This window comes from Delphinapterus leucas, chromosome 18 (genome assembly GCF_059928025.1).
Source record: "Delphinapterus leucas isolate spDelLeu-1000000601 "Yukka" chromosome 18, BTC_Dleu_Yukka2, whole genome shotgun sequence".
Taxonomy (NCBI): domain Eukaryota; kingdom Metazoa; phylum Chordata; class Mammalia; order Artiodactyla; family Monodontidae; genus Delphinapterus; species Delphinapterus leucas.
The window spans coordinates 78,648,761-78,672,629 of record NC_143146.1 but is presented as its reverse complement, the minus strand read 5'-3'; the positions used below and the strand labels follow the sequence as shown (position 1 = coordinate 78,672,629).

Below are 23,869 nucleotides of genomic sequence, written 5' to 3'. Positions count from 1 at the left end.
AACTCAAATATACATGCTCTGCACTCAAAAACAAAAAAGTAATTTAAATAGCAAAGACTATATAATGCTGATGCCCCCTCAGTAGGTCTCATTTTCCAGGCTACTCTTATAAGCACTCTTTTACACAAGTATAGATACTTCGTTGTTGTTTTGTACACCAAACACAGTACCTGAACTAAAAGAAATGGCGGTTTCACCCACAGCCAGCAAGAAAACAGGTTGTTAGGACTTCATATCAGACCATGTGCAAGTAACAAGACAATGTTCCTAAGGTATTTCAAGCAAACTCTAGATTTTGAGATATCTACGTCCCCAGTATAGATCTCTATTCAAGGACACAGAATATTCCAATAAACCGGTTAATCCATTTCTAGTACATTAACACACTCATAAATTTTATGGTTAAGAAAATACTTTCATGTTCATACACTGCTGAAAATGTACATAGTGACAGGAAAAATTCTCTTATTCAAAAACTCTAAGGCCACATGTGTTTTTCAGACTTTAAAAAGGGTTTAATATACTATTATGATATCCCCAGTAGGATCTATTATGATACCCCAGCAGTACCCAATAATCAACACCATTAATACTTCTGTAGTAAGATGAACATTCACATTCTACGAATATAACAAAGGTTTGGCACGACCACAACGTAAAACAGGTCAGATTTTGCCTCATACAGGCTCATGTCAGATCCTGCCACTAAATGATACTCAAAGCTTTTTGGTCTTCAAGATTGCAACAATGACTTTGTTGAGGACCAACGTGTAGCAAACAATTTTATGTGTGCAAATCCATTTCCAGTAAACTAAACAGAAATATCTATACATGTGTGCAAGAATGTATACACACAGATACAAGACTGTACATTAATTAAAGGCAAAAGGTTGAAGACATTCAATTACAAATGAGGGACAAGGAATACAATACAACCATTACAAAGAGGCAGATTTGCATTTACTGACATGAAACAATGTCTAAGGTACAGTGTCAGAAAAAAGGCAAGCAAAACAATAGTATTCCTATTGCTGCATCTAAAAACCATTTGTAGGAGCAGAGAAGAGAGTATGAGAGTTTCTATCACACTGGGGATAATCTGGGGAGACAAGAGCATTGCCCTTTTTCTTTTGTACATATACGTATCGTGTGAGTTTTTTTAAACATGTATTGCCATAACATTTTTAATTTAAAAGATATTTTAAACAAAATTTATAATGTACTTCTCCCCATTGTTAGAGCAATTTTTTTCTGATAAAATGTGAGACTACATTTATATCTGGAGAAAAAATATGGTAAAAAGGTATAAAATCACTTTAAACATTTGCTATTTTTTTCCTTCCATTCCATTGCCTATAGATTCCAGAGTTTCTACTTTATTTTGTGATTACACCACACTGACATTTCCATAATATAAATTTACAGGCAACATATAGGAACATTCCCTACTGTACATACGTTTGCTTTTAATTTTTTTCCTTCCACAAGATGCTTTAACAATTATCTTTATATTTAATGTCTCTTTGGATCAAGGATAATTTCCTAGGTTATATTCACAAATGTAACTAATAAGAAGCATGATGAATTTTAACATCCTTCATGTTATACTTAATTGGAAACTGACAAAACCTCTATTTTACAATTTATTTTAATTGGAAGCCCACTATTTGTCTCATATTTTAATAGGACTTTGAAACCTGAGAGGCTTTAGGCACTAAGCTATGATACGACTGATATAAAAATGTCCTGCTCTTTGTTCCAGTCCAGCACTATGGCCTCCACACCCACCAAAGGCCTCAGTCCATCTGATGATCTTTATACTTTGTCAAATGACATAAAAAGGGAAAGAATGGATGGATGGGTAGATGAGTGAGTAGGAAGGAGTAAGGCAAGGAAAGACGAGAACAAATGAACAAGTACTAAGTGGGCCAGTTACAGCCTGAACCAGCCCATCTAAGCCCTGTCCGCCTTCACTGTCACAGCCTCTGAAGAAGTGACCCACGAAAACCTAACTTATTTGTAGCATCGAAATGAAAACCAGAAAATTTTGTATACTCCAAATTATTTAATTTCTTTCAAATATATTTTCTTAAGCAGTTTTTTCAGTCTCCCAACTAAGGTAAACAGAAAGGCCGTGTCCAGACTCTCTGGCTGTCTCACGTGGCAGCCTCCTGAGTCAGACCAACCTCTGCAGGCTGCTGCATTTTTATCTGCTTTCTGCTGCAAGGGCAGGATATATTTGACAATTATTAGTATAGTAAGTTCCTAGACACTATTTTTTTCCTTTCCTTCATACATGCTGCAAAATAACTCAATTTTAACACATTATTTACATTTCTTAAATCAAGAAACAATTCTTACAATTAATTTCAAAACAAACTCCACAGGCACAAGTAAAGATTAACAGATTTATCACTGGCTGTATCTGCTAGAATACAGCCAACCATAAAAGTTACGCATCAAATTATCACCTAATTGTTGACATATCTTTATATTGTTAGTACACACTTATCTGAATTTCAAATTGAATCTGATATACCTCTGCAATATTAAATAAGATTAATGGAAGACCATTCGGTGAAAAATTACCAGGTACATAGAATACTTATCACGTCAAGCAACCAGTATTTCAATTATTAAACAAGTAACCTATTAAAAATTCCAGTAAGTACTGCGTTCTATTTTGTGCGCTTCACTTTCTTTTTAATAATCTGATCATATTCCAACTAATGTCTGCCTCCCTCCCAGATTACCTAAGTGCCACACCAGCAGAGCTTGTGTCTTTTGTTTTCCACTGTATTCCCAGTACCTAGAGTCCTCTTTTTCATTTTTTTATTTCCAACTAATTTTAAACTTACAGAAAAGTTGCAGAAATAGTAGAGTTCCTATATCTCCCTCATGCAGCATCCCCTAATATTAACATCTTCCATAACTATAGTACAATTATGAAAACCAGGAATTCACACTGGTACATTGCTACAGTTCAACTCTAGGTCTTACTCAAATTTCACCAGTTTCCCCACTATGTCCTTCTTCTGTTCCAGGACCCTATCCAGAATCTCACATTGCATTTAGTTATTATTTCTCTTTAGTCTCCTCCAGTCTGTAACACTTCAGTGTCTCTTGGTCTTTCATGACCTTGACATTTTTAAAGAGAACTGATTATTTTGTACAGTGTCCTTCAATTTAGGTTTGTCTTAAGTTTTCTCACGACTAGCATAAGGTTATGAAGCTTTGGCAAGAAAACCAAAGAAATGACAATGTACACTTCTGGGTGCATCATATCAAGGGGTGCCTGGTGTCCGTGTCTTATTAAGGGTGATACGAACCTAAACACTTGGTAATGGTGGTATCTGCTGGGTTTCTCCACTTCAAATTTACTATGTTTCCATTTGTACCTCATACAAATTTGAGACTCCACAAATCCTGTATCCCAAGTTTTGCGCAAAACCTTAGCACCTACTGGGAAATCTTGAATGAAACAACTACAGGCGTGCCTCATTTTATTGCCCTTCCCAAAAATTGCATATTGCTTTTGCACACTGAAGTTTTGTGCCAACCCTGTGTTGTCAGATGGTTAGCATTTTTTAGCAAGAAAGTATTTTTAATTAAGGTACACACATTGTTTTTTAAGACATCATGCTATTGCACACTTAAAACACTACAGTATAGTATAAAGGTAACTTTTATATGCACTGCGAAACAAAAAAATTCACTTTATTGCAATATATTGTGCTGGTCTGGAACCAAACCCACAGTATCTCCAAGGTATTACTGCAGTATTCACCCATTGGTAATTTTTCTCTCAGACTCATTTCACATTTATTATTTGGAATTCTACTTCTAACAACTAAGGAAGAGTTGTCCATTCTCCCCATTTATTTACTTACTCATTAAAATAACTTCTATCAGCACAAACTCACGGATATTTACTTTATTCAACAGTGTGAAGTCTAATACTATCATTTTTTATTTTGTTGTTGAAATTGTTCCAACTTTGGCCCTTAGGAGCACCTTCAGTTTGGCTCCTGTGTTCTCTCAACATGCCCTAGCATTGTTCAAGTACTTTGCTTCTCTCTGACACAAGATTTGTCAGGCTCATCTTGGACTTTTCAATCCTGGAATCAACCACTTCTCCAAAAACCCCTGGTTCCCTTTATTGGAGAATGGTGCTCAGAAACAAAAATCTGGGCATTAGATGAGCTCATTGTTCCTGAGGCATCACTGCTTCTAGATGGACAGGGCTAGGAAATATGTATATATATATGAACCGATGTATATATACATGTCTATATTTCTGTATCTGTCTAGATTAAATGCCACTCAGTTCATACTGATACTCAGAATCCCCATTAAACATCACAGGAGTCGTTTTAATTTTAGCCTTTCTCCCTTCTTTCTTTCTCCAACAATGAGAAACCTGGTTCATACTGATCTGTACTAATATGTTCACTTAAAAAAGTACATATTATTTTCAATAAAGTCTTGATTAAAGAGAGAAAAAAAGTATATACATAAAGTAGTTTCAGAATTGCAAACCTATATCCCTATTGGAAATACATTTACTAACTAGATTACAGAATTTATATATTGTTCTTGCCACTAGCCTATAGTATTCAATCAAGATACAGTTTTCCAAAGTTATTTAGGTTCCTTATTTTCTTCCCCATCTCCTTCCAGTGTGACAATGCTGTCCATTTATATATAATATAGTTAAGTTCATCTGTTATATTTTTATTCCCTACTTTGGGTTCCCCCACATTGATTGTTTTTTTCTTGGTTTTTGTTTTTCTTTTTGTTGACTGCAGTACAGTTGATTTACAATGTTAGTTTCAGGTGTACAGCAAAGTGATTCACTTATACATATATTCTTTTTCATATTCTTTTCCATTATAGCTTATTACAGGATATTGAATATAGTTCCCTGTGCTATACAGTAGGACCTTGTTGTTTATCCATTCCATACATAGTAGTTTGCACCCCACATTGTTTAGTTTTAATTACTTATTATTTTAGCACACTAGTATAGGGCACTAATTTTAAAAGCCTACTTGTCAAGGATAAATGTAAGAGAAGAAAGCTGGATTCAGGTAGGTTTATGTTAGGGGAGAGGAGGCTTCCTTTTCTTTGTACAAGTAGAGGAGACTTTAACACATTTACATGAAGTGGAAAGAAGCAACAAGAAAGAAACTGAAAAAGGTCCCTCATGTAAGTTCATGGCGGGAGTTATTTACACCAGTGGTTCTCAAAATTTAGGATGCACCAGAGTCACCTGGAGGATTTACCAAAGCACAGGTGAATCAGCTTATGATTCGGTAGTTCAGAGGGAAGGCTTGAGACTTTCTAACAATCTCCTAGGTTAGAATGCTGATGCTGCCTGCCAAGTACCATAAATTGAGAATAAGTAGGTTAGAGTAAAATCAGAGAAGTACCAAGACAGAAATACACAAACGTTGGTATAATCAGGTATAAAGTTGGAAGAAAAACACTAAAATATATGGTCTAGTACCTATCTCCTGACCGTGAAGACACTTCAAGCTCATTAACAGTTTTTCACTTTATTTCCCATGAGCACCTAACTTCCTGTCACAAGCACTTACTACTTTTATAGCACTTTCAAAACAAAATTTTAAGTTTGCTTTAATCTATAATATCTTTGTTTATAACAATTCCTAATTATGTTTTTGTTTTTTTCTTTTTTTGCGGTACGCGGGCCTCTCACCGTTGTGGCCTCTCCCGTTGCAGAGCGCAGGCTCAGCGGCCATGGCTCATGGGCCCAGCCGCTCCGCGGCATGTGGGATCTTCCCGGACCAGGACACGAGCCCGCGTCCCCTGCATCGGCAGGCGGACTCTCAACCACTGCACCACCAGGGAAGCCCCTAATTATGACTTTTGAAACTTGTAAGAGTAATACTTATCTCATATTTTACAACTGAATACTGCAGGTACAAGAAAAGCTGTTAATTTTTGTTTCTACATCTTGGATCAACTACTCCCTTAAACTTCCTTACTTAACCTAAAAGATTTTAAGTTGCCCATCACAGTTCTCTATTATGTACTGAGATCTTTAATGCCCATACCCTTTTTACCATGGATTCCAGATATCTTTTTTAAACAAATTATCACAAGTACAAAAATGCTTAACGGCATTCAGAGTAGTATTATACACATGAAAAAAAAACTCAGATCAACGCAAATATATCCATCTCTGGAAAAATGGCCCCGTAAATCACGGTGCATTCTTACAATAAATTATACGAAACAATGCCTAAGCCCTTTATGTAAGTTCACATTGTCTGTAAAGTGTCCATAATCAGCTATAAAAAACATAGAATAACAAAGATTTATGTTATCTCAAAGATTTATGTTATCTTCTGGAGTAATTCCCTAAATGTGGTCAGAAATCGACAATTTTGGTTTCCTCCCCTGTATTTTCCAAGTTATATAACTTGTTGATAACAGGCATTGGGAGTTTTATTCATAACATACATAATGAAACCTACATATATATTCACGTATATGTTACAGTGATGTTCTTTACCTCAGTTGTATTTGCTTCCGTTTTTGCAGCTCTTGGTTTCTGAGTTCTTCTAAGCGTCTGAGTTCCTCTTGACGCCTCATTAAATCTACAAGATATTGATTACAGATTAATATTTTTAGCTTCCCCTTCTGTATTTTTATATTCATAAGCATATAGATTCTCTATGACTGGCAATATATGTAGTAACTTATTCATACTCATGCACCTAGCTTCTCTTTTTGTCTATCACATCATTTTACAATGAAAGATTATAAGCTGTGTAATAAATTAATATCACTTCTGGGCCCATTTCTTCATGTGTATGAAGAAAATAATAAATCCATCCTTATATTAAGAAATTAAAATGGGCAGTAACTGTTTTAAAACAGGGCCTAGAACATATTAAAAATAGAATAGTAGCTACATTTTCATTTACATAGTTTTTAAACAAATTAGAATTTTTTTCAGCAGCAAGCTCAAAGCCCAAAAAGATGCCTTGGCAACCATCAGCCGAGGGCATGTAAGAACCAGACCAAACAGTACGAATAATGAGATAGGACATGGCATAAAACTCAAAAACATCCCTCCCAACACAATCAGCAGGTTTCTTCCTGCATCAGGTCTGTGTCATATGAAGGAGGGCAATGAGGAGACAGTTCCTGAAAGGGGAAAAGGGCTGAATACTGATATGAACAAGACCACTTTAAACAGGACGAGCATTCCCACTGTCACCAACCCGTGTCACATCATCAAGAACAGGGGTTCCATAAACAAAAACAAACAAACAAAAAAACAATAAAATATATTTCCAGAAAAAGAAAAAAAAAAGAACAGGGGTTCCACTGCAGAATAAGATGATGAAAGATACATTTGTTTTGCACATCTGAGAAGCAGTGGATAAACTTCCCAAGTATGAAAACTCTTTGTACTATCTTACCAAATTACATGTGCACGCATGCATAAAATATATATATACACATATACAGATATATGAATACCCTGAATAACACAAGTATTGGTTGTTTTTATTTTCTTTTTCTAAAATCATGTTACCTGAAATTTCTAAAATAAACACATATTATCTTAATTGAATGTTTCTTAATAAATTGCTATATTCAGAATTCACTTAACATAATACTTAACAGTTAAAGTTAATATTTCATGTGCCAATAACTCTAAACATCTTAACCATAACAACACAGGCATAATTATAACAAGGTATTATCCTCCCTACAGATTGAATTATGTATCAATTATGTCAAAGAAAAAAGATCCAGACAGATTGTAAATGTGCTCTAGCCATCCAGCCACTACATGGTTCAACTAGGATGTATAGCCAAATCTATCCTTATTCCAAAGCTCTTTCCAAAATGCCAGCATTGCAAACCTGGCTGTTCAGCCTCAACTGAGAAACTTAAAAAAAAAATTTTTTTAAAGATTTTCGGACTCTGCTCAGGAAAGTCTGCTTTGGTATATGGGATAGGAACCAGGCGATTCTGATAACATGCCAGTTGAGAAAACATTTAGCTATCTTAAAACCCAAACATGACTACAATTAAGTTCAAACATTTTTACCATTAGCTGTCAACCTTGACTACTCATCAGAATTACTTAAGTACCTTTTAGCCATAGACCAATTAAATCAAAATCTCTTGGGATGTGGACCAGCTATGAGTATTTTTTTTTTGAAGCTCCCTAGATGACTCCATTCTGCAACCAACACTGAGACCCCATAACTATCATATAATTTCTATAGCTGGTGAGACTTGTAAAGACCAAAAATATACAATCTATTTATATTCCTAAGGGGAAATGCTTCAATAAGCCAAAGCATGGGAAGTATCTTACTATCATTAATTACCCAAGAAAGTCAATACAGTGCATCCTGTAACAGTTTTATTATTGATTTTGTAGGTTAGCTGTTCTTAAATCAGGGGCACATATAGTAATAAATGTAAAATTGCATTTTCTTCCATGAAAAGGAATAAGAAAAGAACATAAATGTTTTCTGACAAGTGGATCTTCTCCTTTTAAGCTGGGCCAGTTAAAACAGGTGCTTTAACCTCTCAGATCGTGCTTTCTCACCAGTAACATGGGTATAATAATTAGCTCAAAGGATCTGACAATCAAATTATCAGATAAGCACATTATCTAACAGTCATGAGGAGCACTATCAACTTAAAACAGAACTACCATTTTACATCTTCCAAATTATTTCCTTTAAGTTGCTAATATCCAGGGTTCCTGAAATTTCACTAAAGCTTATATATTTGTATACTGCCATGATAATATTCTTCTGGAGGAAAATGTTACCCAAAAAACAGGTAACCTGAGGTGCTTTTTATCCTTTAACCCAGTAAATTACACTCATAGGAATTTTTCTTATAAAAATAATCCAGGGAATTCCCTGGCAGTCCAGTGGTTAGGACTTGGTGCTTTCACTGCAGGGGCCCAGGTTCAACCCTGCCGGGGAACTAAGATCCTACAAGTCGCACACGGCCAAAAAAAAAAAAAAAATCCAAAGGCATCCACAGACATAAAGTATCAGCTGCAGCACTACTCACTAACAGACCAAATAACATTTAAAACTGTGTACCTAACAAACACAAAAGACGTAAAACTGTATCTATAATTGCAGTATATCATAAACACGGGTATACAGCAAAAAGGGAATAGAGGGGAATATGGACACATTTTAAGTCTGATTTGCTAGACTGTAGGAAAGTGTTCTCTCAATGTAATATCCTTCAAGTCATGAAGACTAAACATATGCTCTCTGATCTAACACAGCTCCTTCCTAGAAATGTAAGAACTGAATCTATAGATTGAAAGGGCACATCTGGTCCCAAGAAAAGTATGATGGTGTACAGTAAGATACATCTGGAATATAAGACTGGACAGATGGAAAGATGTAATAAAACAAGTATAGTAAAATGTTAGTAACAAAATCTAAGTATTAAATACCTTAAAATTCTTTCAACTTTTTTTTTTTTTGGCCACACCATGCAGCTTGTGGGATCTGTTCCCCAACCAGGGATCCAACACATGCCCTCTGCAATGGAAGCGCAGAGTCCTAACAACTGGACCACCAGGGATTTCCCCTCTTTCAACATTTTTATGTTTAAAATTTCTCATAACAAAATGTTTGGGCGGAAAACATATCCTGGATAAGTTACTGAACCTTAAAAGAATTCACATGGAAGCCTGTTAAAAGGATCAAGTCACAAGAAGGGAAAAAAATCCAGGTTTATCTCAGACTTTCCCACAGAAACATACTATCAAGTACTTAAGAAAGGGGAGAAAGAAGCATGAATTTTACGCCATTCAAGAGAGGGTTTAAAGTATAAGATCATGAGGACTTCTCTGGTGGCGCAATGGTTAAGAATCCGCCTGCCAATGCAGGGGACACGGGCTTGAGCCCTGGTCCGGGAAGGCCCCACATGCCGCGGAGCAACTAAGCCTGTACGCCACAACTACTGAGCCTGCGCTCTAGAGCCCACAAGCCGCAACTACTGAAGCCTGCATGCCTAGAGCCCATGCTCGGCAACAAGGGAAGCGACCGCAGTGAGAAGCTCGTGCACCGCAACAAAGAGTAGCCCCCACTAGCAGCAACTAGAGAAAGCCCGCGCGCAGCAAGGAAGACCCTACGCAGCCAGAAATAAATTAATTTTTTTAAAAAGTACAAGACCATGGATGTTTTAGAAGATGCAGGAACACTGTTTCTGTGAACCTTCTGACAGAAATCACAAGGATAAACATCAGAGAATCAAGTGATGAACAGAAAAGTCATGACTCGACATATTTAAAATAGGGCTGAGAGAATTATGTGAGAAACATGTGAGAACTACGGTTAAGGAACATTAAAAAGAAAACAGGGTCTCAAAGACACATTTGCACTTCCATTGTCCGTTGCACTATTCACAACAGCTAAGGTAATGGAAACAAACTAATGTCTATCAACAAATGAATGGATAAAGATGTGGTTGTGTACATACAGATACATAATGTACACACACAAAAAATGTGGTATACAGAAATATAGACACACACATTGGAATATTATTCAACCATCAGAAAAGGAAATCCTGGGCTTCCCTGGTGGCGCAGTGGTTGAGAGTCCACCTGCCGCTGCAGGGGACACGGGTTCGTGCCCCAGTCCGGGAGGATCCCACGTGCCGCAGAGCGGCTGGGCCCGAGAGCCATGGCAGTTGAGCCTGCGCTCCGCAACGGGAGAGGCCACAACAGTGAGAGGCCCACGTACCACAAAGAAAAAAAAAAGAAAAAAAAAAAAGGTAGTGAAGCAAAAAAATAACCTGTATTAAGTATAATGGGATTTGGATCTAGAAAGGATTACACAAACAGCAGTAAAATAGAAATGAAGCAATTGTTAAAAGGAACTGGTGTGTCAGTAAGAATCAACATTTACAAAAATTTGCTAAGATATATACATATTGACTGCAACACTGTTTTTACTAACAAGCTGGAAAGAGAACTAGACATCAATTAAAAGAGGATAAGCAGGGCTTCCCTGGTGGCACAGTGGTTGAGAGTCCGCCTGCCGATGCAGGGGACATGGGCTCGTGCCCCGGTCCGGGAAGATCCCACATGCCGCGGAGCGGCTGGGCCCGTGAGCCATGGCCGCTGAGCCTGCGCGTCCAGAGCCTGTGCTCTACAATGGGAGAGGCCACAACAGTGAGAGGCCCGCGTACCGCAAAAAAAAAGAGGATGAGCAAAACTAATTATAGCCATTTAACAGAGTATCATTAAGCCATTTAAAAAATGAAGCAGATCTATACGTACACACTTATACAGAAAGTAAAATAGCAAGGAGCAAAAAAGATCTTCTTGGTTATAAATAAATACACACACACACACATCTACTGACATATGCATGATTTTTTTTCATTAAAGGATACAGAAGAAACTTAAAATACAGAAGAAACAGTGACTCCTATAAGAAAGCAGAAGGCGGGGCCAGGGAAAAGGACAGTTTTCTGTGCTGAGCTTTCCATTTCCAAGATAGGTCAACTAGAGAGCCCTGTGTCTCTGCAGAGCCAAAGAACTAAGATTACTTCAAGTTGCTCCCCAACCTGAATACACCCTTAGACGCGCTCGATAAAATATAAAATTGTAGAACAAAAGAGAAGATTGTAAATTTTTTTTTTTTTAAACAAACTAACACTGAAACGAATTTATCACCTGCAGACTTTTGCTGAAATACAGGATGTACTTCAGGAGAAGTAAACCCAGAAGCAAGGACTAAGATACAATAAGCAATGTGCTTTTCTAATATTATAAACCAAAAACTGTTAACATGGGTTATAAATAAGCACACAAAAAGCAATAAAATGAAAGCTCATAGGAAATAACTACAAAATTACTCTGCTTCGAAAGTCAAAACTCCCTTAGGGGTGAGGCAGTTTTCTAAGAGCTTACAAGAGCTCTACGAGGCCTAAAGAAATGTTGTTCTTTGTCATCACTACATCCTCAGTACCTCACGTGGTGTCTTCTACAACCAACATTCAATATGGGTTCAAGTTACACTACTGCCTGTTAGTAGCAGCAACAAATATCTTTCAGCACAAATGCTTACACATCTAATCAATGTTTTTTCCTAACTATGGCATGACCATAGATAGCAGGAAAATAAAGTGGCAAAGTGCATGGCAGGCTAAGAGCTGAGAACAATTCATACTGGACAGAAGTGCTAGAGCAACCATGAGGCCTGGGAAATTAAAATTTTTTAAATTTCCCAGTAGATTCTGGTGTGTAGCTGATTTTTTTTTTTTTTTTGGCCATGAGGGGCAGCATGAGGGATCTTAGTTCCCCGACCAGGTATTGAACCCGGGCCCCCTGTAGTGGAAGAGCAGAGTCTTAACCACTGGACCACCAGGGAAGTCCCTGGTCAAATTTTTGAATCATAAAATCTAAGGCTGGATAAACTTGAAGCTCTCTCTTCCAGGTCTAAGCAGCCTATGATTCTAAAACTTTATCTTAGATAACAATTTTCAAATTTCTGCAAGAGACCTAGTATAAACGTAACTAGTTTAAACATATTAGTATATGATATGAATGACTTCAATTTTATTAGAAAAAGAGTATTTTACAGTTTATAGAAACGCTAGGTTTAGGGTCCAAATGAAACCAGAAATGTCTGACTAGTTTCTAGCGTTTGCTGAGTTTGTTTTAACTTATTTGGCATCGACGCAGTTATTCAGTGACTTGACCGTAATTGCTCAATTGCTCAATAAACATTTACTGGACAGTTTAAAAAAAAAAACTAACCTGGATTTTACCTAAAAGGAAATGAGAATCTACCAAAAAGATTTAGAGATGAATGATGATCAAATTTTCACCTTTTAAAGAAATACTGGCTCTAGTATAAAGAATACTTTAGGGACTTCCCTGGTGGCACAATGGTTAAGAATCCGCCTGCCAATGCAGCAACTACTGAGCCTGCGCTCTAGAGCCCGCAAGCCACAACTACTGAGCCCACGTGCCACAACTACCGAAGCCCGCGTGCCTAGAGCCCTGCTCCGCAACAAGAGAAGCCACCGCAGTGAGAAGCCCACGCACCACAATGAAGAGTAGCCCCCACTCATCACAACGAGGGAAAGCCCACGTGCGGCAACGAAGACCCAACGCAGCCATAAATAAATAAATAAATAAATTTATTTAAAAAAAAAAAAGAAGTCTGCTGCAGAAATTGGGCAGCTGTCTGTGGCACCATGACCTCTGGGGGCAGTCAAGAGAAGGTACAGGGCTTCCCTGGTGGCACAGTGGTTGAGAGTCCGCCTGCCGATGCAGGGGACACGGGTTCGTGCCCCGGTCCGGGAAGATCCCACATGCCGCGTTGCGGCTGGGCCCGTGAGCCATGGCCGCTGAGCCTGCGCGTCCGGAGCCTGTGCTCCACAAGGCCGCAGCAGTGAGAGGCCCGCGTACCGCAAAAAAAAAAAAAAAAAAGAGAAGGTACATAGAACTTTACTGAAGTGCTAAGTTAAAAAAACAAGTGCAAAAAATTTAAGAGCAAAATAGAAAGCAATCAGATGCTTTATTTTAAGAAATACAAAATTCTGGGAATTCCCTGGGGATCCAGTGGTTAGGACTGCGTGCTTCCACTGCAGGGGGCACCGGCTGGATCCCTGGTCAGGGAACGAAGATCCCACAAGCTGCACATCATGGCCAAAATAAATAAATAAATAATTTTAAAAAAAAGAAATCCAAAATTTTACAGATAATGGAAAAGATGAGTAATAGGAAGAACCAGAAAAAGTTATTTGGAGAATTAACAGGAAAGAAGAAAGGGTAGAGATAAACAATATAGACAGGGATAAAAAGAAACCTAGAAACAGGAATGGGAAGGAGTAAGCTTCTGAGATATATTTAAGCAGCTTGACATGTTAGGTATCTGACCAATGAATGCGAGTAAATGTTATGTTATGTATAATACCTGTTATGAGTGCTCTTAAAAATTCAGTTAGCTCTGCCTCGTTTAAAATGTTCTTGCCAAATACTCAGAATTTAGTATTCCTGAATTCCCATACCCAACAGCACACATGAATCTTTTTCATCTCTGCCAAGGAATAGCCATCTGTGAATCTTCTGACATGTAGTAAGAATCTTAAATAGCCAGCATTTGCCATAATTCTTCTTTCCACCAAACAAAATCTTGATATGTGACTTTATGCCACAACTACATACCAAGAATCACCTCACTGGGCTTCTCTTTGCCAGCAGAAGCATATACTCACTTCTGGCAAAAGTTAACAACCTTAACCACCTCCAACAATACTATTTATGTAGGTAACTTATTTTTAGTAAGTTTTTTTTCCTAAGGAAGTTCTCTCAGAAAAGTGAAATGTTTCTTTCTAGCATTTTCAGTTTCAACTGTCTCTAAACCCCTAACTAGCGACTTAGTAATAGGTGTCAACGGGGACACCTACACGGAAACGCGTCTTACCTTGCCGCATGAGCATCAGCTGGTGCTCGTGCCGGGCCGCTTCCATTTCCGCCTCCAGTTTCTCTTTGGCTTCTCGGATGTTTCTATCAACCTGCTCACGCTGCTGCTTCTCCATTTCATCCAGAGCCTTCCAGCGAGATGCATACTCAAATTCAAATGTCCCAGGCTGAGCAAAACGCGGCGGCTGTTCTCTTTCCCTAAGTTTACAAGGAAAGACACACAGAAATGTTATGTTTCAAAGGTAAAATGACATGTAAGAACAACGAACACTACCATTCACTGAGCTATTACAATGTTCATGGCACTGTTGACAAGTACCCTCCGTGAAATATATCACGGCAACATTGTCAAGCAGGTTTTAACAAGCCTAAGTTTGAGAAACTGCCCAAAGATGCCCAACTAATTAGTAAGGGCACCAGGATTCAAACCTAGGCAATCTGATGCTACAATCTACACTCCCCTAATTAACAACTCCAATAAGGCCTTCCTGGTTTTCACTCAACAATTTTATATAAGGTAGTCTGCAACATATTACCCAAATGTCCCTTAAGTTAATTGGCTGAAGTCAGATTTTTCTCTCTAAAAGTATAACTTTTAGGGATAGTAATACAAGCAGATACAGTTATGTACCAGGTTCATTGGCTAGGCCAAAAACTGTAGGCCTAATTTACTACAACTGGCTTAATACTTGTTTGCCTTGCTAGACTATAAACTCATTGAGTACATGAAATTTCTGTTAACCACTGTAACTAAGTACATAGTACATATCTAGCACATTGTACACATTTAGTATTTATTTCTTTGAATGAATGAATAAATGACTGAAAAAATTTAAGACCTGTGAATGTACCTGACAGTCAAAGAAATTCTTCAGTTATTCAAAAGTACTGATAAGAACATAATTCTCACTCATCAATAAAAGTACAGATGGCATGCAATCACAAATTTTAACTTTTATTTTGGGGTGGGGAGGGGAAGATGGTGGATGGGACAAAGTTGGGAGATAAAGGGAGAGGTTGTCACAGAGGGAAAATGTAGTGACAAGAAACAGCTGTGGGACTTCCCTGGTGGCGCAGTGGTGAAGAATCCTCCTGCCAATGCAGGGAACATGGAATGGAGCCCTGGTCCAGGAAGACCCCACGTGCCGTGGAACAACTAAGTCCATGCGCCACAGCTACTGAGCCTGCGCTCTAGAGCCTGCAAGCCACAACTAGTGAAGCCCGCGTGCCTAGAGCCCGTGCTATGCAACACGAAAAGCCACCGCCATGGAAGCCTGCATACTGCAACGAAGAGCAGCCCCCGCTGGCCGCAACTAGAGAAAGCCCACGTGCAGCAACAAAGAACCAACGCAGCCAAAGATAAGTAACTAAATTTATTTTAAAAATAATAATAATAGGCACCCATATTTGTCATTTAAATCAACTACAAGGAAAAACATCCATCTGCACTAAAATCAAGGAATGCTCATTAAAACATGCATAAAATGTCATCCTGAGCCTACACTATCAAATCTTAACATCATAACATCCATCTTCTGTCAGGACAAAGAAAAATACCTTTTATACACACACTCATAAGTATAAATTGGTATAGTATTTGGGGAGAACCATCTGGCAGTATTAATCACAGTTAAATATGCATACCCTTTGATCTAAGCCATCATACCTCACTTTCTTGGTTTTAAATGGTATTTCTCACTACTTAATATGTTTTATAATCTTTGGTTCATTAATTATTGTATAGCCCCGCCATGAGAAACGTAAGCATTGTGAGGGCAAAAACAGTTCTAAGTTGCACTGGCAGGAACAAGAACAGTGCCTAGCACAAAGGCATTCCAATATTTGTTGAACTCATGCATGCAAATATTACAGGTTTTTTGTTTTTTTCTTTTGGGCCACTCCATGCAGCATGTGGGATCTTAGTTCCCCAACCAGAGATGATCAAACCCACACCTCCTGCTTTGCAAGCACAGAGTCTTAACCACTGGACCGCCAGGGAAGTCCATTACAGTTTTATTTACTATAATAAATGAGTGACTGGTTAAGAACAATACAACATATTCATACAGGCAACTTATGCAAAAATATCTGAATCACACTGAGTGAAAAGTAATTGAAAAAGAATAACATATAACATTTTGAAAACAGGCTATTTTTGTTTTTCATCTTTAAGAAAAATTCTTAACTCTTTGCCAAGTTACTTAACTAGAACCTTCTCCACTCCACCCCTGCCAAAATGTCTCCTAACTCACGGCACTTCCCTGGTGGTCCAGTGGTTAAGACTCCACCTTGCAGTGCAGGGGACGCCGGTTCGATCCCTGGTCGGGGAACTAGGATACCACATGCCACGGGGCAAGAAGCCCACGTGCCACAACTTAGAGAGCCCACACACTCTGGAGCCCGCACACCGCAACAAGACCCGATGTGCCGCTACTAAGACCCAAGCAGCCAAAAATAAATAAATAAGTAAATATTTCAAAAAGTCTCCTAACTCTTAATTCATAATACACCTGAAGCACACTAAATACAGAAATTTTCATATCTAAAATTCTTTGTTGGGGCTTCCCCGGTGATGCAGTGGATAAGACTCCGTGCTCCCAATGCAGGGGGCCCAGTTTCGATCCCTGGTCAGGGAACTAGATCCCACATGCATGCCACAACTAAGAGTTCACATGCCACAACTAAGGAGCCCACATGACGTAACTAAGGAGCTGCCGAGAAGCAACTAAAAGAGCCCATGAGCCGCAACTAAGGAGCCCACCTGCCACAACTAAGAGCCGGTGCAACCAAATAAATAATAAATAAATATCAAAAAAAGAAAATTCAGGGCTTCTCTGGTGGCACAGTGGTTGAGAGTCTGCCTGCCGATGCAGGGAACGCGGGTTCGTGCCCTGGTCCGGGAAGATCCCACATGCCGCGGAGCGGCTGGGCCCATGAGCCATGGCCACTGAGCCTGTGCGTCTGGAGCCTGTGCTCCGCAACAGGAGAGGCCACAACAGTGAGAGGCCCGTGTACCGCAAAAAAAAAAAAAAAATCATTGTTTCTCTGGCATAAATACTACTGACAGTATCCTCTTACCTACCCCATCCATGCCCCAGTTGTAAAAGTTGAGACTTCGAAGTCAAGTTAACATTTTACCAATATACACAAGAAAACTAGCATTCCATGTAGACCAGCCCACTCTAGTAACCAGATTGTATGACTAAACAGCACACCTTATAATCCAACAATACTCGATTACAAATGTGAAGTAATAAATACCCTTGAGAGCACAGATCTAAATTATCTTTGTTAGTAAAATCTTACTTATGATACTGCTGAGTTTTCTGCATTAGCTTCTCTGGCAAGCCATCTTCATCATCAAACTGCTCCATGGGCTCCACAATGACTGGACGAGGGGTCCTGGACAGGTACAAAGCATTAATAAGAATTAATACAGTATCAAGAATTAACGTCCTCCTAGAAATCGTTTATAGTAACTCCAAGATACATACTTGGAAAATTTCTTTCCTAAGTAAAATGTCTGAATCAGCCAAAAACACTGGCTGCACAGACACAGGTGAATGTCCAAGTCAAAAATGAGTGTTTATTTTTAGAGCATGGAGTCTATTCAAGGTGACAGAAAAATACATCAACCACGAACCTGCGTGAGCACTGCAGTTAACTTTTACAAAGCACAATGCAGAAGAGCGAGTACCTGACTCTCATCCTGTGTGTGTCATCCTCATCCCATCAACCCCATCACCTCAAATTCCCACCACTGCCCACCTGTCGGCCTCCCTCTGTGTCCAACCGGTCTTGTAAAGAAAAGTCTTTCTAAAACCCAAAACGTCTCTAAAAGATTATCAGCCAAGAAAAAGGGAACGAGGCGGGGCCAGAAGCAACACATGCAAGGAGGAAACAGGGTGGGGGGACAAGAAGAGTGGATGATGACAGATCTGACCTGGAAACCCTCCTTTATTGTTTTCCAAAGGAAGGGAAAGCTCACTGAGGAAAGACAAGAAAGAGAAGTAACTGCAGTAGATGATATACTGATATTAAAACTTCCCTTGCTATCAGTCTCTCACCATGCAAACAGACTAAAATCTATTTATACTGCCTTCTGAACAGAGATGCTTCAGAGAGAAAAAAGTCACAGTTAATTTCTGAGGTGTTAAGAGACGAGCTAGAGAGGTGAAGGGGCTTCCGCAGTTCAGAATGCTTCCCTTTACAAATAAATAAAGGTCCAGAGATTAAGAGACTAAATCCTCCACTGTAGGGAAAGGAAAGATATAAATCCGTTATCTATAAAGTTATTCCTGGGCTAATGAAGACATTTTAGAGAGAAAATGAATTAGAAGCAGATGTGGAATACCTTGGGGTGATGAAGACAGCGAGATTAGAAACCTCAGATAAAATGCGTGGGAACCCAAAAGAAAAGGGACTCACAGGCCTCATTTTCCAGGGTGAGATCTCGTGTCCAACATGTAAAAACAGAAACATAAGAAAGAATAAGTAAACACAGCCTCCAAGAGTGCACATAACCCAGTGAGGTGTGAGAAAGCAGCCAAGAATTCCTGAACCCACCCAGCCCATAGGAGGATCTAGTATTCTAAGAGCACCCAAAGGGGCCCAGGGACAAAATGAAGAAGATGCACTATATGGACCACTTAACCACTGGAAGCCTTGGCAGGGCCACAAACATTCGAAGAGTAATAGAGCCAGGTAAGAACTACACCTGAACCGAGACCAGCGACGACTGAAACCTGCACCCTCCACTTCAACACCACGAGGCCACCACCACCCTAGAGAAAAATCAGAAGAGACCTCAAGAGGAAAATGTACTGGGGCTTCCCCTGTGGCACAGTGGTTAAGAATCCACCTACCAATGCAGGGGACATGGGATCGAGCCCTGGTCTGGGAAGATCCCACGTGCCACGGAGCAACTAGGCCCTTGCACCCCAACTACTGAGCCTGTGAGCCACAATTACTGAGCCCGCATGCCACAACTACTGAGCCTGCGCTCTAGAGCCTGCCTGCGAGCCACAACTACTGAGCCCACGTGCCACAACTACTTAAGTCCACATGCCTAGAACCTGTGCTCCACAACAAAAGAAGCCACCACAATGAGAAGCCTGCGCACCACAACGAACTGTAGCCCCTGCTCACCGCAACTAGAGAAAACCCACAGGCAGCAACGAAGACCCAACGCAGCCAAAAACAAATAAATAAAATTTTTAAAAATAATAATGCCAATGTCATAACACTGACATTTTCGTCATTTGGGGAGCTAAAACAGATAAAAGGAAATAACAGATGTAAATAAATTCAATGTGTGATCTTTGATTGCAAAAAATAAGTTATAAAACACATTACTAGGCAATGGGGAAACATAATATTCAATTAAAATTAAACTTTAATATTCAATATTAAATAAAAATATTGGATAAACATTGTTTCCTCAGTGTGACAATTATATTGTGGCTTTATTCATAGAAGATACATGCCAAGTACTGTAATCAGGGGTCAAGTATGTTATCCACTGCTGACTCTTAAATGAATCAGCAAAGAAAAAAACAAATTTGTACATATAGTGAAAAAACTATGACAAAATGCTAACAATCAGTGAGTGTAGATAACATTTATATTAACATTAAAGGATTGTTTTAAAGGGAAAATATCTTTCTCTAAACTGAAATTAAAACATACACTTTTTCCTCCTTCTAAGGAAGCAACTCCAACATCATCTTTAGGGTATCAGTTGGAAAATAGTAAGAACAGACCACTATATCTTCATTGAAGTTAACCTGAAATGATCTTTAAAAAAACAAACCAAAAAAAAAAGGGAAAGGGAAAAAAATTTGAAAAGTGAGCACCTATCATTATGCCTCCTCAATTCCTGTGAGCTCCAGGCATGAGCACCTCTGCTGCTCTAGGTGTGATTCTAATGTTTAAAGATGTGGACATACCTTTATTATCATAGGTGAAGCTTTTTAATTTCCCTTTTCTATTTTTCTGCCTCTTTTGTAATTTCAAAACAGCATAGACATATAATTTACACATACTTCTGCATACTGTGTGGTAATCATTATATATACTGTGTACAAGGTCATTTACCTAAAGGCATGTGTGGTATACAACATTTTATGACAATTTAAAGGTATTTTCAAGAGAAATTTTGATTACACAAGATGTCTACATTTAGAAACTAAATCCCTGTGATACCACTCCTATAAATCACTTGTATTACCTCAGATATCTGAGATACAGTCAGTCCATCAGTAAATATTTGATTACCTAACAGGTACCAAGACTGCAGTTGGGGCTAGGGATACAATGATAAACAATCCCTGAAAGTCTTCTAAGAGACCCACCCCCTCCAAAAAAATGAGTAAACAAAAGAACCATTTTAAGACCTAAGAAGAAAAAACGATGCTGTCAGAAAGAATAACAGAGGCGCCACTTTAGATAACGCAGTCCAGAAAATCCTCTCCATAAAGTGACCCTTCAGCTGAGGCCAACTATTCAAACAGCAGGGAGAAGAGCATCCTGAGCTCCATGAGAATGTTTAACAACAAAGGACCTGAGTAAGGAGAGTCTACAGAAAGAAGAAACCACTCCACCTGCAGCACAGTATAAGAACCAAGGGAGGGCTTCCCTGGTGGCGCAGTGGTTGAGAGTCCGCCTGCCGATGCAGGGGACACGGGTTTGTGCCCTGGTCTGGGAGGATCCCACATGCCGCGGAGCGGCTGGGCCGGTGAGCCATGGCCGCTGAGCCTGCACGTCCGGAGCCTGTGCTCCACAACAGGAGAGGCCACAGCAGTGAGAGGCCCGCACACCACAAAAAAAAAAAAAAAAAAAAAAGCAAGGGAGAGACTTCCCTTGTGGCACAGTGGTTACGAATCCACCTGCCGACACAGGGAACGTGGGTTTGATCCATGGTCTGGAAGATAAGATCCCACATGCCGCAGAGCAACTAGGCCTGTGTGCCACAACTACTGAGCCCACGCGCCTAGAGCCTCTACTCCGCAAGAAGAGAAGCCACAGCAAAGAGAAGTCCACGCACCACAATGAAGAGTAGCCCCGGCTCGCCGCAACTAAAGAAAGCCCATGCGCCCCAACGAAGACCCAATGCAGCCATAAATAAATAAATTTACTTAAAAGAAAAAAAAAGAAGCAAGGGACTTGGCATCAGACTAAACTCCACCATTTATCTGCTGTGCAATCTTAAGCAAACTACTTAACATCTCTGGGCCAATTTTCTCACCTGAAAAATGGAACAAATAATAACCAGCGTTGTTCTGGAAATCCATGAAATAAGACACATAAAATGTTCAACACCTTGCCCATTCCCTCAAAATTGTTATAAATTATTCTAAAAGCTACCCGTAAGAATTAAATATTTACCAATGCCTGGCTATGACTTTAAAAAACAGCAATTAATCAAATTTTTAGTCCTGCTTTAGTCCTTGCCTTCCTTCACTCTTTAAATAACTATTACAAGCTTACTATGTGGCCAAGAAATATTAGAATACAAATGTTAGGGTTATAGTGTTAAGCCAGACAAAGTCCCTGCCCTAGTGGAGCTTATATTCTACCGCAGAGAAAGACATGCAACTTAACACTAAGTGCTATGAAGAAAAATAAATTGGAGAATAAAGCATCAGCCTATTTTAAGATAAAACAGTCAGCTTCCCTGAGGAGATAACATCTTAGCAAAATGTGAATAAAATGCAAGAGCAAGGCCCATGATGATCTGGAGAGAGAGCATCTCTAAGCAAAGGGAACAAGAGCCAAGTCCCTGAGAGAACAAGTTGGCAGAGCTGTAATTCATGCTACATCTGCTATAAAACAGCTTTAGCACAAATGCTTAACTGTCAAAAACAAACTGAAAAATGCTTTACAAATCACCAGACGAAGCTCCTTGGGGCCAGGAAACAATTTTTTTTACATTGTCTTTGTATCCAATTCCCCAAATCCTAAAATATTTGAACGATCCCAATCAACAGCACAAGTACCAGAGGTGGGCAGAGTATCAGATAAAAGAAATCAATTCAGTAATCAACTAAGGAACTTTTACACCAAATTCAGTCTGAAGACTAAGTAAGAATGCATATCCAGAGCTTTCTTGTGGGCAAACTGAAAGGAAAGACATGTTAACATGGCAACAGGTTTAATGACCATCATAATTACTTTAAAATATTTTTAAGTAAATGGAGAGATACATCACATTCGTGGATTGGAAAAGGTTGATAGAAGATGTTAATGTTCCCCAGAATGATCTGTAAACTCAAAGCAATACCAATCAAAAGCCCAGCAGATTATAAACAGAAACTAACACACCACTGTAAAGCAATTATACTCCAATAAAGATGTTTAAAAAAAAAAAGGCCCAGCAGAATTCTTTTTAATTGACAAGTTGATTTTAAAACCAGTAAGGATATACAAGGAAATGATAATAACCAGAACAATTCTGCAAAAAGAATAAAGCTGGATGATACTATCTGACTTCAAAGCTTAGGGTAAGGCAATTAAGAAAGTACAGTACTGGTGTAATAGACATACTGATCAATTAAACAGAAAAAAGAGTACAGATTTTTTTTCCCATTTTTTTGATAAAGGTAAAAGGTAACAAAGGGGAAATCATAATCTTTTCAATTAATGGTGCCAGAACACCCAGATATCTATGTTAAATAAATAAACTGTTACCTCCCATCATACTCAATACGAATCACAGGTTTAAATAAAAAGCTATAAAATTTCTCAAGAAAACATGAGAAAGCTTTGCTACCTGAGGAAAGGCAAAGATATCATACAAGGATTCAAAAAGAACAAAGCATGAAAGAAAATAAATTGATAAACTGGACTTCACCAAATATAAAAACTTCTGCCTTTGAAAACCACTATTTAAAAAATTAGAAAGCAAACCACAGACTGGGAGAAATAGTCTTAATACAGACCTGTACCCAGATCTGTTAATAATGTAAGACAAACAAGTCAATTAAAAAACAGGCAAAAAATGTCAACAGACATTTCACAAAACACATAAAAAGAGCCAAAAAGCACATGAAAAGATGCTCATCATTGGTCATTAGGAAAATAAAATCTAAACCACAATGAGACACCACTACACTCACTAGAATATCTAAAAGGCTGAAAATACGAAGTGCTGTTAAGGACATGATCAACTAGAACTCTCTCATCCATTGCTGGTGGGAATGTAAATAGGTACAAACATTCTGAAAACAGTTTGGCAGTTTCCTATAAAGCTGAACATATGGTCATTTCCTCCTAAGTATTACCCAAGCCACATGAAAGCATAATGTTCACAAGAAGCTTTGTACACAGATGTTCATAACAGCTTTATTCACAATGGCCAGTAGTTGGAAGCAACTTGAACATCCACCCACA

At 38.8% G+C, this 23,869-nt stretch overlaps 1 protein-coding gene across 11 annotated transcripts in view; it reads right to left on the bottom strand.

Annotated features, from left to right (window-relative positions):
* The window catches only part of PSPC1 (paraspeckle component 1), a 118,058-nt gene that overhangs the window by 86,792 nt on the left and 7,397 nt on the right, over positions 1-23,869 (bottom strand). For all 11 annotated transcript variants that reach the window (XR_016388760.1, XR_016388765.1, XR_016388759.1 and 8 more), the window contains exons 3-5: positions 17,786-17,881; positions 14,481-14,677; positions 6,542-6,626 (exon numbers count right to left, since the gene is read on the bottom strand). Coding sequence is in view for 1 of the 11 variants with exons in the window: in XM_022574440.2 (XP_022430148.1) it covers positions 6,542-6,626; positions 14,481-14,677; positions 17,786-17,881 (378 nt within the window). In the remaining 10 variants the exon portion in view is untranslated. The remainder of the gene's footprint in view (positions 1-6,541; positions 6,627-14,480; positions 14,678-17,785; positions 17,882-23,869) is intronic.